At 40.2% G+C, this 16,508-nt stretch overlaps 2 protein-coding genes across 2 annotated transcripts in view; one reads left to right on the plus strand and one right to left on the minus strand.

Annotated features, from left to right (window-relative positions):
• LOC123519704 (cadherin-23-like) overlaps positions 1-3,401 on the plus strand; it is a 90,688-nt gene extending 87,287 nt beyond the window's left edge. The window contains exon 35 of the mRNA XM_045281205.1: positions 2,611-3,401. Coding sequence (XP_045137140.1) covers positions 2,611-2,758 — 148 coding nt within the window. The 3' untranslated portion in view covers positions 2,759-3,401. The remainder of the gene's footprint in view (positions 1-2,610) is intronic.
• Positions 3,402-14,767: 11,366 nt separating this feature from the next.
• LOC123519705 (uncharacterized protein DDB_G0271670-like) overlaps positions 14,768-16,508 on the minus strand; it is a gene marked incomplete at its 5' end in the record, with an annotated part of 152,057 nt that continues 150,316 nt past the window's right edge. The window contains one exon of the mRNA XM_045281206.1: positions 14,768-14,954. Coding sequence (XP_045137141.1) covers positions 14,768-14,954 — 187 coding nt within the window. The remainder of the gene's footprint in view (positions 14,955-16,508) is intronic.

A 16,508-nucleotide genomic window follows, 5' to 3' on the forward strand; every position in this document is an offset into this window, starting at 1 on the left:
CCAGCTTCTTGAGCGACAAATTTAATTAATTGTAGATGATGTGAAACTATTGTTGAGAGCAGTAAGGGTTGTATAGCATTTCAAGGAAATATTGACAAAAAGCAAGAACACACTACGATCATGAAGAGGTGTCACTATTAGCCCTGCTTCAATGCTGGAATATACAACTAAGTAAATATATAAACACACAGAGGAGGGTGTGGTGGGGAGGGAGATGACAAAGTGATATACTCTGACCTTGGGAAAGTCAAATGGGTGCACCCTTAAAGGCTTTGTTTTTGAGGAGTCTGAACCAGTCAAAGAAAAAAACAAGCCTCACCTGGTGTGTTGCTAGGATTGGCAACAAGTAAAGTCTTGGCACCTGTAACTTATGCCAGGTTGACACACTTACTACAACGGTACGATGTACGACCATAGTTAGACGCGTCTAACCACTAGTCATATACCAAGGTCTCGCCAAAATTGGTACGACGTCATACGTCGTAACAGTTCGCACCAAGTTTTCTAAAATTTTAGAAAACTTGGTGTGACCCCGTGTGATGGCAAGATGTCTCACTCCATGTCGGAACAAAGTCGTACTAGTCTCATGCGTCGTACCACAGGTCTCGCGCATCTTGGCAAAAGTCCAACTAGTCTTCTTACCAATTTTGAATTTGGTTAGACTCGTGCGACTTTTGCCAAGACGCGTGAGATCTGTGGTACGACGCGTGAGATCTGTGATACGATGCGCGAGACCTGTTGTGAGAGTTGTGGTAAGCCTCTGGAATCCTCCTGGTGAAGCTCCACCAGCAGATTGTCATAGTCGCCGAATACTTCTCTTCTTAAAAAAAGTCACTGCGGTGCCCACACCCGTCTGGGAGGCGCTTGAGGAGGGGGTTCACCATCACGGCAACAATTGCAAGCATGAGGCCAGCCAGGTAGTTGTTGTAGTTGTCCATCTTCTTCGGAGGTCAGGAGGAATATGATTTGCAAATTGTAGGGCCCCTCCTTTTATACAGGATCATGACACACCTCCGACCCCTCCGAGTTCTCTGAAACATTCCAACCAAAGGCAGTGAGGTCTTACTAGTCGTATCATGGTCTCACCAACGCGTACGACGTCTAACGCAGGTACTTACCAAGTCCTACCAGTCTAACCAACGTAGTACCATCAAAGTCTCACACGTCTTACCACAAGTCTTACCAAGATCTTACCATCGTACCAAAATTCATGCCACTTCTCGGGCTCCAACGGCTTTCGCACCAAATCGCATCAATTCCTTGCGACATGATATCTATCGTACCATGGTCGTAAGTCGTAACATCGTAGTAAATGTTAACCTTGCTTTAATACTCACATGGTTTTGTGTTGGTATGAGAAGCTTAAAACAGTGTTATGAATAATGCTGAAGAAAACTAAAATACAAAAATGGACTCGGTGTTACTGAAGATATGGTTTGTCAATACTGAAGGATCTAATAGCAATATATCAGATAATTGAAAGTTACATGTTCTCAGTGTGACTTTAAATTTCTCCTAATATATCAGATAATTGAAAGTTACATGTTCTCAGTGTGACTTTAAATTTCTCCTTCCTTCTCTTCCTGCATTTTTTTTATATCTTCTAAGAACAATCAGGTAGACAGACAGACATCCAGCTGCTGCTTTTGTACCAGCTCTTCTCTCACTGATGTCTAAGAACAATCAGGTAGACAGACAGACATCCAGCTGCTGCTTTTGTACCAGCTCTTCTCTCACTGATGTCTGTGACCTGTGAACAAGTTAAAGATCAGTATCTACTTAGTGATAGGCAATTGTTAAGGGCTCTAAGCAGTGGCATTTATGGCCATGTTGTTTAATCTGATATGGGAACTTGAAAAGTTTCTATATAGTAAGACCTATGGAGAGAATAGGTTGGGAAATGTGAAAATGAGAATGATGTAGATAAATAAGTGTTGTTTGCCAAGAGTGTGTTTTATGACTGCTATGGTATCATTCTCTGGATGATAATGCTTCCACAGACAGTACCTGAATTGCTCCCTCCATATTCATGCATTCACTTTTACAGTGATTTTCTTATGACACTATTTATTTAAGGTCATCCAAGAGTGATGAGTAATAAAATACAAGTGAAGGAAAGATATCTAAGCAAAAATGTGAAAACAGTAGAAATAATATATGTAAAGTATTCAAGACATTACATGCATGGTAACATTTATTAATTGTGATGTGAAAGAAAAAAAAACATTTCTACACAATATATTAAACACTTTCATTTTATTTAGTCTCATTGATTGCATACTTCCTTCCCTAAGACAAATGTTTATTATTAATCTATTCAGCAATTGATAATGTCTAAAATGTAAGAGTAATCTATTTATAATCTATTTCTTTGAAATGCCACTTTAATTTAAGCACTTTCTGCGATAATAGCAATTTTTAAATGTATTATTATTCAGTAGCAGCATTCAAGGAATTTATGGTGAGTTTTGAATGCAGTGGTGATGATATTGTTACATATCCATATTGATATGCGATTTGATTTAAACCTGGGATTATTATTCCTGCTAGATTTACGCATCAAGATATTAACCAAGTAAAATATCAAAATGTTTTTTTCTTCTTTAACAGGGAGTCCAGCACTGTGGGGTCCAATACCCAGCTGATGAACAATGAACATCCAAATATCAACGACACGTATCGAGCCAATCTCTACCAGACTTTCCACAAGATTGCGAACCCCTTGGTCGACAAAAAACTTGAAACCACTGAGCTCTGACACAATACAAAGAAATATATATAGTTTCATAATTTGTACTACATTTTTATGAAAGTACTTGGTGTCTTAAGTCCTCAGGTGTTCATATAGTCACTCACAAGACAGTTACTATAGGCTTTGACATTCTCAGAAAATCAATGTAGGTGATGCTCAAGCTCAAATGCAACTAAGTGTGCTGATGTGTGTTACAAATGTACTTTGATATGGAACCGAGACTAATTTACTGTTGACAAGTACATGTGTTGCCCAATATATTGAAATCTGTAAACAGCTGCCAGATCTGGTGAATCCACATATCATAGATTTCACTTATTCCCATTTTGTTCATTCATATTTATTGTTAAACTACTCATTGACGTGTTTTCTTCATAGCTCACTGTGATTGCATGGTGGGTGCCACATCGATGATATTTTGTACAAAGTTCCCTGCTTCAATTATTTAGCTTTTGTACATGAAAATAAAATATTATTTATCATACATTTTGCAAAGCTTCCTCGATGTTTCATATTGTAGATAAATGTTTATACTTTAGGATAGATTTTTTTCACTGTCCACTGCAAAGTCATGTCAGTATACTAGTAACATTTGATACAACGAATTCTAGTACTGGATGGTGATAATAAATACTTTCTTAAGTTCCTACTCATTTGTCTTCTTAACCTTATTTATATCTATTTACCAATCAATATACTATGTCAGCCATTCTCCGCACAGGGTGGCCCTGGCAAAGTACCATACACTTGTACTCACATCAATCATTTCATACTCTGTCCCTGAATAAAAGAGGAAGAGAACATTGTGGGGGAATAACTTCAAGATTACATTACCTCTATGTTAAACTTGATTCTTGGAACTCTTCCATATGCATCACCTTCTACCAGGTAAAAAATAAGAGATAATGCTGTCTTCAAAGCAGTATTATGCATGTGTGTCTTTCATTATGGACAATATTTAGTCTGCTATATCACAATATATTATAAGTGGTCTTTAAAATTCAGGAAAACACAATTGCAGTTTCAGCACCCAAGTGAAAAAGAGTAGATATATGAGTACTGGATGGTGGTATATGACATGAATGGTTACTGATTAGTGAAAGGTCACTGAATAGTGAAAAAAAAATAATAGAAATGGCCAGATGCCACTAGACTTTGTGGAGTGTACAAAATTGAAAATAAAAAAAAGTAGGAACTAAAAAACCCAACAACCTGGCATGACAGCATTAGTGGAACAACTACTGACTATATCCTTGTAAACAACAAAGTAGAAGAAAAAGGCTTCATGTTTGGAAAAATACTCAGACCACTTTTTAATTTGCATTAGTTATGGAAAAAAAAAACCATGAAAAGACCAAATGGCTAGAAGAATAGAAACTAAAGGATGCAAACAGAGAAATATGCAACAAAGGTCAACAAGGGAATACAAGTAGTAATTACTGATAAAAAGGTGAGTGTAGACACTATATAAAATAAGCTCCAAGAATCTTTAAAACAAGAAGCAGTCAAAGAAATCAAAATTAAGAAAATAAAGGTAGGCCCAATGAGACTTAAAGGATGGTGAGACAAAGAGGAAGGAAAAGTGATAGCCAACCAAAATATAGAAAACAGGATACAGACACAGCTGTATAAAAAAGTTAAGAAATAAGGAAACGAATGCCAGCAAGAATGGCAGCATGCCTGGGAAAGATACAAGAAGGCTCAGACTTGGTAAGAAAGAAAATTAAAGAATTGGAAGAATGTGCCACGTGGAGGATGAAAGAAGGAAAGTTTCAATAGATTGAAAAGGAGCTTAAGGAAAGGAGTAATACATGATGAGGTGAAACAAAGCTGACAGAAGAGAAACAAGGAATAGTAAAGAGATATAAGCTGAAATAGAATGTTTCTTGAAAAGGTGATAATGAAGAATATAGAACTAAGACATAATTTTTAACACCAAGGACATGAATGCCATAGAGATAAGTGAAAAAGATGTGGAAGAGGCCTTACAAAAAACTGAGTTAGAAAAAGCCAGATGAACTAATGGCATCCTTGGTGAATGGAGGGATTGAACTGAAAAAGCTAGCAACTAAGGAGTTAATTGAAAAAATTCTAGAGAAAGGAGTTGTACTCAATTGAAGACTGGAAAAAAGTGTGACATTAATTCATAAGGGAGGAGGAAAATCCAAACACAACATTGAGAACAACAGACCTATAGGCATAATAGCTGTAATGAATGTGCTGGCAATGTGTGGCATAATGATAAATGACAAACTAACACAGTGGGCATAGGAAAAATATGATATGATTGAAAAGAAAGAACCATGAAAAGAAAAACTGGGAAGGAACTGTATTTGGTATTCTTCAATAGAGAAAGCATATGATACTGTTGATGAAAGAAGACTACTCAGCCTACTAAACCACATAGGAATGATATGAAGAAGAGAAAAGACAGCTGGTGGCAGAAATTACAGAAATAATTGATGAGGAAAAATGGAACAAGAGGCCATATAGATAAGGGATTACCACTATATTAAGATTGTATGGTGGAAATACTGTAGTGAGGAAATTGAAAAGCTATGAAAGTGATAGAAAACTTGTATGAAGATAATGAGGTAAAATTCAGGCTTGGATCAGTGAGATGGTTAGAGATCAATGTGGGAATGAGACAAGGTTGTGTTGTCCCCACCATTGTACGACATACACCTGGAGGAACTGATAACAAGAATCAGAATATACAGCAGAAGTGTGTAAATTTTCTGGCATATGCTGATGACGTGGTGCTGATGGCAGACAGGAAGGAACACGTGGAGGAACTACTGCAGACTACAACTCAGTTCAGAAAAGGGTGGCAGCTAAGATTCAGTTCATGAAAGTGCGAAGTAATTCAGATTAAAGAAGACCAGGACAATCAGTGGATGATGGGAAACTGTATACTGAAAGTGGTGGAAAAGTAAACTTACTCAGTAATGGAGGTTTGTAGTGAAGGTATAGATGGATAAAGAAAAAGGAAAATAAATTAAAACAAAGCAAGGAGAGCTGCAAGAATGATCCTAAATGGTGGAAGCAGGGTAACAACTAAATATGAGGTTGGCAGGAATCTGTGGAAGGGGATAGCAGTCCCACACTATTTATAAGGAGCAGAGTTAACATGGGGAATCACCTACTGAGAAAGAATTGCCTAGGAAAAACTGTCTTTTATCAAGAAAATAGCAGGACTGGAAGATGATATATGAGTGAAGAAAGTGATCTCAGAAGACAGACCAGGATTATCATACAGAAGAGAGATAAACAGATGAAGAAAAGAGAACTTAGAAAAAGACTGGGATAGACTGGAGAATAGAGACAAACAAATGTATTTTCTTTTTTTTTTTTTTACGTAGCGAAGAGGGCCAGCCAAGGGCAAAAAAAAAAAGTTAGAAAAAGGCCCACTTGAGCACTGGCTCTCCAAAGACTTCAAAAAGTGCCAAAACCGTCAGCCAGAATTAGGGGAGCAAATGCCTCGATACCTCCCTCTTAAAAGAAGACAAGTTGTAGGAATTCGGAAATACAGATGCAAGGAGGGAGTTCCAGAGTTTACCAGTGAAAGGGATGAATGATTGAGCGTACTGGTTAACTCTTGCATTAGAGAGTTGGACAGAATAGGGATGAGAGGAAGAAGAAAGCCTTGTGCAGCGTGGCCGCAGGAGGAGGGAGGCATGCAGTTAGCAAGATCAGTAGAACAGTTACCATGAAAATAGCGATAAAATATAGAAAGGGATGCAACATTTCGGCGGTGAGAAAGAGACTGAAGACAGTTAGTCAGAGGAAGGGAGTTGATGAGACGAAGAGCTTTCGATTCCACCCTATCAAGCAAAGCTGTGTGACTGGAATCCCCCCAAACATGCGAAGAGTACTCCATACAGGGACGGATAAGGCCCTTATACAGAGTAAGCAGTTGGAGGGACGAGAAAAACTGTCGGAGACGCCTCAGAACACCTAACTTCATAGAAGCTGTTTTAGCAAGAGATGAGATGTGAAGTTTCCAGTTAAGATTATGAGCAAAGGACAGACCGAGGATATTCATTGTGGAAGAGGGAGACAGTTGAGTGTCACTAAAGAAGAGGGGATAGTTGTCTGGAAGGTTGTGTCGAGTTGATAGAGGGAGGAATTGAGTTTTTGAGGCATTGAAAACTACTAGATTTTCTCTGCCCCAATCGGAAATCTTAGAAAGATCGGAAGTCAGGCGTTCCGTGGCGTTCCCCCGTGATCTGTTAATTTCCTGGGGGAGGGGGTGGAAATTGGGAATGGAGAAGAAATGGTGTAACAAAAAACAAACAAACCAGGAAGGATAGAGTGGTATGTAGGGGAATGAGGATTTAGGTTACTGTTCATGGCAAGGATAAGTGCCTTAGAATCAAATGGTAGTAACAGAAATGAACAGGAACAGAGTTGCAACTTATGTGTGGGAGTGAAGGAAACAACAGAGCATATGGTAGTGGAATGTAACAGATATGAAGAAGAGAAAAGACAGCTGGTGACAGAAATTACAGAAATAAATGATGAAGAATGGAAGAAGAGGCCATATAGATAAGGGATTACCATTATATTAGGATTGTATGGTGGAAATACCGTAGTGAGAAAATTGAAAAGTATTAAAGTGTACTAAAAAAACGCAAATAGAGTTGTGAAAAGAGAAAGTGAATGAACAAATTTAACAATAGACAAAATCTGCAATAGGAAGAAGACGTAACCCCTTACAAAGCGACACAAAACGAAGAAAGAAGCCTTGGCTGTTACCATCCAGCATCTCTTTACAGCTGATACAGTGAAAAACACCCTCCATATGGTTAGGGTTAATGAGTCTGCTGGTGGATGGATGGATTTAAGATAAGGCGCCGAACAGCTTAGGTCATTTGGTGCCGCTGCAATTTCTTAATTAAAAAAAAGATAAAACTACAGAACCCCTCCAACACTAACCTAACCCTAACAAACCTAACCTACCGTATCCTTGCTTTGGGGCAGTTTCCCTCCCCCCCACACAGGTTCTCTTATAGCTTCACACAATATGCCCTACCTCTACCAATACCCTCCTCACAATACCTTAACGAAAGGATGAAGGTCCTGGTTGGTCCTCTTCTCGATTGTACACTGACTTGCATCGCAGGATCGATGATTTCCCAGTAATCAAATTCGCAACCTTTACAACTAGTGTCACTGGTGGCCATAGCTCAACTACTCACAGATGTCTGTGCACCTGTCTGCCCCGCCTATGAATACATATAACAAATTCCCAATGGCGCAGCTCGTGCTGTTAAGAGGTGGTGGCACGTCATTGGACAAAAGAACTATAGACACAATAAGAATCCTATTCACCAGTTACCCACAAACCCCAGCTAGAAACAAATGCAAGTCAGTGTACTGCTCATTTCTGAGTGTGATGGAGCTCCGTGGCTCGCAGCAGCTTGCTGGACTTACAGAAAACTCGCCGAACACACCACATTTGAAGGCCGAGCACTCGCCAAAACTCACTGATAGTAAACACGTTACATATACTGCACTGTGCTATACGTATTATACAGATCGGCGTGGAGCAGTGATTCTAGAGAAGAACCAAAAAAAAAAAAAAAAAAATAGTTTATGAAAAAAAAAAACTAGAAACAATTAAAAACAAGGAAATTAAAAGTAACAAAATACTAAGAAAACAATAAAACCAAATAAAACATTAAAATACGTATAATAAAATAAAATTCACAATTCCTTATCTCTCTTCAAGGTATTACGAAACATGAGTAATGGACAGTTATGATAACGACTAGTCATCGTTCAAGAAACCCCGAAACTTCCACTGAGTAATGATTACTGTCATTGTGCAACCAATATTTCAAAATGACGGACAAGGTAAATAATGCCGTGACTGTCCAGCATTAGCATGTGCATTAATATAAACATGATAAATAATATGAAGGAAACAAACGCTAACGAGTAAACCACACGTCAAGCGTCGAGTAGGGAAGAGAAAATCAGTGACGTCACAAAATGATTCTTTCCACCCACCTATTATCTTCCCTTCAGTCCTTTTGTATGAAAATAAACAAATAAAAACTAAACATGGATAAAATATTACCTGCACTGCTGTAATAGCTAAGAAAATGAAACAATCGTACCTTGTTCTGTATCTGGCACTAGTCACGGCGGAGAGATGGTGAGGGATGTCGCGGCTTTCCGACGACTGCCAATCAATTCAAGGTCCCACTGGCTCTTCATGACAATAACCAGTATTGCTGTTTTATACAATTGTGATCAAATCACAAACTAAAGATATTTAGATACAACTAACCTGGGAGCTCCGTATTGCCCACCAACAGCCACGATCAGCACTGACGTGACCGTCACTTAGTCGCAGCTCGTTCCACTGCTTCGAATCCCTGTTCGTACCATTGTTTGAATGTTGTTCATGCTATTGTCTATGGGAATGAATTTGCTATTACAATGTCATTACTGTCTGAAGAATTCTTTTAGTGAGTATAAATCAGAGTGAGGCACTAAGGCACCAGATAACATTACTCGTCCAAGAAGAAAGCATTGCAACCTGACAGTGCTGACGTGAACCACACCCTGAAACATTAAGCTGCATGATTCCCTATAAGACCTCAATTCAAACTCCAACATAGCGTACGGGCCAATGTTGATTAACTGAACAGATGTAGCTATATTGGCGTTTTATTGAAGTGGAACAGCCGCCTTACATCTTGTTCATTATCTAGGATAAGCTATGAGCGTATCTAATTAACATTGTGACATGTATTCGACATCTTTTCTTGATAAACACTAGTTACTAGTTTGAAGAACAAAAAAATTTGGTTTAGCACGATACGACCGGTTATGTATTTTGTTGAATCTCTCTCTCTCTCTCTCTCTCTCTCTCTCTGAAGGTGACTTAGCGGTGTAGATGCCATACAGCTCAAGAAAAGCAGTGAGTAATATTATCTACTCTGTCATTCGAACAGAGTTCACTCTTTTTCATAAATTGAGAATATATGTGTGTGTATATATATATATATATATATATATATATATATATATATATATATATATATATATATATATATATATATATATATATTCTCAATTTATGAAAAAGAGTGAACTCTGTTCGAATGACTTAGAGTAGATAATATTACTCACTGCTTTTCTTGAGCTGTATGGCATCTACACCGCTAAGTCACCTTCAGAGAGAGAGAGAGAGAGAGAGAGAGAGAGAGATTCAACAAAATACATAACCGGTCGTATCGTGCTAAACCAAATTTTTTTGTTCTTCAAACTAGTAACTAGTGTTTATCAAGAAAAGATGTCGAATACATGTCACAATGTTAATTAGATACGCTCATAGCTTATCCTAGATAATGAACAAGATGTAAGGCGGCTGTTCCACTTCAATAAAACGACACTTACATGACTCCCGACGGCGCTTGTCGTTAACCCGCCTCGCTATCTTCCATTCTCTCAGTTACACACACCTGAGGCTTACATAACAGACAAAGACGTTACACTTGCTTCGATCCTCGTCAGGTCGGCCTATCATCACGTCGCCGACAGAGCCATACCATTTTCGAATCGATGTCATATGGCAGTTACAATCTTTCACTTATAATGAATGCATTGTTCTTTCCCTAATCAGAGAGAGAGAGAGAGAGAGAGAGAGAGAGAGAGAGAGAGAGCTGAATTCCTGCTAGTACCGACGCAGTATTGCGTAATGAAAAGACAAAAAGACTGCCGAACAACCACAAAACAAGTGAACATATTCCGGAAATCAAAACGTCAACGCCCCGAACGAAGTAGAAAAGGAAACCGAACATTTCATTCAAAGACTATAGCCAGAGAGAGAGAGAGAGAGAGAGAGAGAGGATGTTTCTTATATTAAGAACATAAGAACATAAGAAGAGGAAGCTGCAAGAGGCCGCCATTCCTACACGTGGCAGTCCCTGTGTGTTTTAAGCTACCTAATTCCATCTATCATCCCTATCCATGAACTTATCTCATCTTCTTTTAAAGCTCCCTATTAATGTCACGTATTGGTTAATAGAGAATGAAGGCAGCTATTTTTTGTCCATCAAATTTCGTAAGGATCGCCACTCTTTCTGGTAACTTCGAGGACTCGAGTGGTTCAGTGGTACACACCAAGAACACCAAAAGGAGATCAAGCACGAAAAGAAAGAACATATCGCAGTAAAAATAAAGTAAAAGGAAGAACGATGGGAAAAATAAAAAGAAATGAGAAAGGGAGAAGGAAAAAAATAACTAAAAATTACTAAGATTACAAGAAGTTATCGGAATCTAATATGTAAGAGACACTAAACATAATTTAGCAATACCCAAAGAAGGATAATAGTAAATACTCCCATCACCGCTCCATCCTTCATCGCACTTCATATATACCAAGATAGGAATACTCGTAACCTAACCTAACCGAAGCTAACCAAATTGACAGTCAGGAATACTCGTACACGAACACGGTAAAGGCAGATTAGATGATAGAATATTATAGTTAGAAAAAATAAATATGATGGTTTCGGTCCCAGTGAGAAGCCATAAATTGATATAATGAACTGAGAATTGGCTCTCATGTGCTACGGGTTTTAATCAGACTCGATAACGGCTTACTTTTTGTCTATTTATTTATTTTTCTTCCTTTTGTGGAATCGCTAATGTTGATTGGTTGTTGTTATTGTGGTTATTGTTGTTGCTGTTGTTGGTCATTTTCTTCTTTTTCTTTTTTCTTTTCCTTCTGTCTTCCTCATACAGTTATCGTTACTATTATAATAATCATCACTACCACCACCACCACTGCCACCATTTCTTCACGTTCCTGGGTTTGTTTCCAACGAAAAGTAGTACATTAATGTGCCGTACAGAAAGTCGTGATATCTGAAATGTTGACACAGCGAGGACTGAGGCGGTGTGGGTGGGTGGGTGGGTGGGTGGGTGTGTGTGTAGAACCTTCCTTTCGCCTTGATATGTAGATGACGATGACGCTGTCCTTTCTCCCTTCGTCTCTCTCTCTCTCTCTAGGCCTGACACGCAGGACTATACGAACGTCACTCCGGAGACTTTTTTCCAGAGCACATTATTAGATTTCCTCTGAGAAAAGATTACCGGAGAGAGAGAGAGAGAGAGAGAGAGAGAGAGAGAGAGAGAGAGAGAGAGAGAGCGAGAGAGATTCATGACGGACGGTACTAACGCGGGAGCAGAGAGACGCTGTGCTCGAGGGAGGCCATTGACGAGGCTATAAAAGTTGGCGCATACTTGTTATGTTGCGACCGTAAAAAAGGAAACTCCTCTTCCCGCCGCTTCTGGAGAGGCGCCGCCGGAGGAAACTGCTCGTAACCTCCTCGTCAGTCAGAGTTTAATTTTTTGGCCATCGCGGGGAAGGCGAGTGAAGGTGCGGCTCACATAGACCCAGGGAATGTCGCTACAGACACTTCTCTCTATTTGACACACAGAACTATATCCTGAAACACTTTTGCACACCAACTTCACTACATTCAAGAGGCTCTCAATGAAGCTACGCCGGTTTTTAAGGGTGTTTTTATGGGTCTAATGGCAGATTAACTAGATTTGTACATCATGAACCGGAGAAACACTCGAAAACCCTACTAACAATGTCTATAACCTTTGAAAATAATAGTAGAGAGAGAGAGAGAGAGAGAGAGAGAGAGAGAGAGAGAGAGAGAGAGAGAGAGAGAGCGTTTGTGTATACTCGTAGACCACTCACAAAGAGAACATTACCCAACATCATGCACTAATAAAGACAGAAATTTCATCTTTCTTGGACATCATAAAGCCCGTCGATAGAGAAGAAGGATACAAGAACTTTCTTATAAGTAGCACATCCAACAGCAGCACAAGTACACCTTCAGCATGAGTGTAATTCCTGGCATCTTCTGGGATCTCTCGTCTCTCGTACATCGCGGGACGGGGAACTCATTTGCCGTGGCGTCTTTTGACCAGGATTTGTTATTTCTTTTCTGGACTGTTTTCTATTAGGCGTTGACAGTAGCAGCTCTTCGCCAATGTCGTTGTTTAGTCTTCATTAATAGCTAAGAGGGGCTCGCTACTCGCCTTTGTGCTCCTCCTTCCCTAAGCCTCGTCCTCGTCCTCGTCCTCGCCCTCGTTCTCGTCTTCTTTCATGCTAGGTCTCTTGGAATCTGATGTGTATTTATCTTTTTTTTTTTCATCCTACGAGCATTTGTTATTCCTTCCGCAAACATGCTTCTAATCTTTTTGCTCTATCGTTCTTCTGTCCATCCGTCCATTCTTCCTTCTCATGCGTCACTCTTTTCTTTTTCTTTTTTTTTATTACCAAATCTCTTGGAACTTCATTCTTTCCCTCCCCTCCCATCTCTCTCTCTCTCTCTCTCTCTCTCTCTCTCTCTCTCTCTCTCTCTCTCTCTCTCTCTCTCTCTCTCTCTCTCTCTCTCTCTCTCTCTCTCTCTCTCTCTCTCTCTCTCTCTTTCTAACGTTTCACTCTTGCCCAGTCCGAGCCTCCTCGCTCGATCCTTCCCTCCAGCACCACTCTCTCCCCTTCAGGCCTCTCTTCCGACAAACTTAGCTCACTAACTTTGCGTCAACGAGACACAAGTTCGAGCAACGAGAATGACTACTTTAACAGCGCCGGTTGTGCTTCCTTGCTCAGCCACGTAACAGACGCTCAGGTAAGGACAGGCATGTCTTATTAAGTAGTAAACATAGAAAAATAGGTAAGGTAGAAATATTATGTTCTTATGAAAGCCTGGAAGGAAAAAAGATAGAAAAAAAGTATTACTGAGAAATTCATTAGTTGTAGATTTCAGTTGTAAAGGTATTAGTGGGATGAAGATGTGTGTGTGTGTGTGTGTGTGTGTGTGTGTGTGTGTGTGTGTGTGTGTGTGTGTGTGTGTGTGTGTGTGTGTGTGTGTGTGTGTGTGTAATTCACCTCATCCTCGGTCGTCTGCTGGTCACCCAGCCAGTCTTCCCCAGTACGGAGCGAGCTCAGAGCTCATAGACCGATCTTCGGGTAGGACTGAGGCCACAACACACTCCACACACCGGGAAAGCGAGGCCACAACCCCTCGAGTTACATCCCGTACCTATTTACTGCTAGGTGAACAGGGGCTACACATTAAGAGGCTTGCCCATTTGCCTCGCCGCGCCGGGACTCGAACCCAGCCCTCTCGATTGTGAGTCGAGCGTGCTAACCACTACACTACGCGGTGTGTGTGTGTGTGTGTGTGTGTGTGTGTGTGTGTGTGTGTGTGTGTGTGTGTGTGTGTGTGTGTGTGTGTGTTTCCTTGTTTTTCTAAAGAATGGAACACACACACACACACACACACACACACACACACACACACACACACACACACACACACACACACACACACACACACACACACACACACACACACACACACACACACACACACACACACACACACACACACACACACACACACACACACACACACACACACACACACACACACACACACACACACACACACACACACACACACACACACACACACACACACACACACACACACACACACACACACACACACACACACACACACACACACACACACATATACACACACACGGTAACTTATGATGATATAACAGCTAATGTAGACCAGACAGGCACGTAATATACCGAACTGCTTATTTGCATGATTAAGTTATAGAGACAGACAGACAGACAGACAGACAGACAGACAGACAGATAGACAGACAGACAGAAAGAAAGACAGACAGACAGACAGACAGAGAGACTGGAGAACATTTTCACTTTTTTTTTTTAACTAAAATAATCTTCCTCCACGTACTAATTTCCTGTTCTCTTTGCACTGTATATTCATTTATTTATCTACAGTTTTTTTTTTTTTTTTTCATCCCGGACATGATTTACTCTTAAATTAACCTTATCCATCTCTCTCTCTCTCCCTCTTTCCTCACGCGTCATGTTCCTCTCTTCCCTACTGAATCTTTCCTCTCTACTCCCTATCTAGCCTTTGTCTCTCATCCTCTCATGATCTCCTTCCCTTCCTCCCACACCTGGCTGTTAGGTAATGTAGCGCTAATGAGAGGCAGGTGCACATCAGTGGCGAGACCCGTGTTTCCACCTCGTTGCCTTCCCAGAGACTCCACCATCACCAGGGACGAGAGGAGTGTAGGTGGTTGCGACACAGAAGAGGCTCCTATACTCCTACATCAACATTGCACTTGTTATCTTTCAACCTTGAAGTTTTCACGTTTTGTTTTTATTTCCCTATTTTCTCTGTTTTATGGTGTTCTTATCTAGTATTTTATGTGTTTTATTTTGATATTTTCGTCTTTTTGCCATCAATATTTTCTATTCAGTCACACAGTTAGGAATTATCACATACGTCTGAATTATTAAGAAATACTTGTTACAATAAGTTTGTGGTCAGTAAAATATTTATCTCCCTACGAGTATCCATCTGTTACCACCACAAATCAGTTTCTCTCGGCGTTTCTTCCTGTCTTGTACCAGGGTAACGTACGTCTACTTTTGAAGCTGACAAATGGAAAACTAAAAAGATATAGTCCGTCATAAAGTTTCATTCATTCAGTGACTCATTAACTCCTTGAGTACCATAACGCATTTCCATATCCATTGTTTTTTTCACGTTATGGCCTATAGCGCCTGTAGGCATACTTGAAGAGTATATTTGGGAAGCGCTGTTAAGTTTTCGCCCATTAGTGGCGCAGGCAAGTTTATTTATAGTTGTACCCATATTAGGGCCCATATCACCACCGAAGCGCATCTTTGGTATAATCACCTAGAACCTGGGTATCATAGTGACATGTAGGTATCTTTAAACCACTCGACAAATGGCATAGCTTCAAAGTGGTGGTGGGATTCGAACCTACGTCTACCCGATCCCACACTCACCACCTTATCCACTACGCCACCGCTTCCTCTGTTTACCTTTTAGTAATTTCATACAGTTTCAGAAAACTATGTGGGGATTGAAATAGTGAGGACTGTGGTCATTAATCATCTGAGCTCCAGAGACCATTTCTAATGTAAACAAAATGGTCCAATCGTACACAAATCTTATGGTATAAATGTGTCCTTTTACTGAAGGGGTCAACAGAGATATACTCGTACCATTCCACATTACCTCACACCATTTCGAGACTTAAACCTATTACCATGTACTCACTCACTCACTCACTCATTCACTCACTCTCATGACTAAATACACAATTTCTCTCTCCCTCATACCACCTATACACCTAGTTCCACACCAAAATTCATTCCACAACCATACCCTTTCCTACAACACTTTCACTTCTTCCATTATCACCAGCCACACACAGTCTCTCCCCTTCCTGCTGGTCTCCTGAGTGTGTTTCCCTTCATAGGCGCCACACTGGGAAGTCTTTAAGTCTTTTCAAACTCGTAGAATGGTCTTTGCCTCTGGAAGGTCCGCCTCATATCGTGCCCCTCTCAGCGTAAGGGTCTGGAGGCGAGTTCCATTACTAGTATTCGTGACCAGCATGCCTTATCCTTCCCTACTGCTGCCTTGCTCCTGTCTGCCTCCCCCCCCTCACCTCTCTCTCTCTTCTCTCCTTCCTCATTCACATCCTTATCCTTTCTCTCTTTTCAATATTCTTTCTTCTCTCTTTACATAATCCCATTCTCTTCTCTCCTTCCTCATCCACTACTCTAGCCTTCCTCCCTTCCTCCTATATTTCTTTCTTTCTCTTCCTCCTTTTCACATGACCTCAC

This window comes from Portunus trituberculatus, chromosome 46 (genome assembly GCF_017591435.1).
Source record: "Portunus trituberculatus isolate SZX2019 chromosome 46, ASM1759143v1, whole genome shotgun sequence".
Classification (NCBI taxonomy): domain Eukaryota; kingdom Metazoa; phylum Arthropoda; class Malacostraca; order Decapoda; family Portunidae; genus Portunus; species Portunus trituberculatus.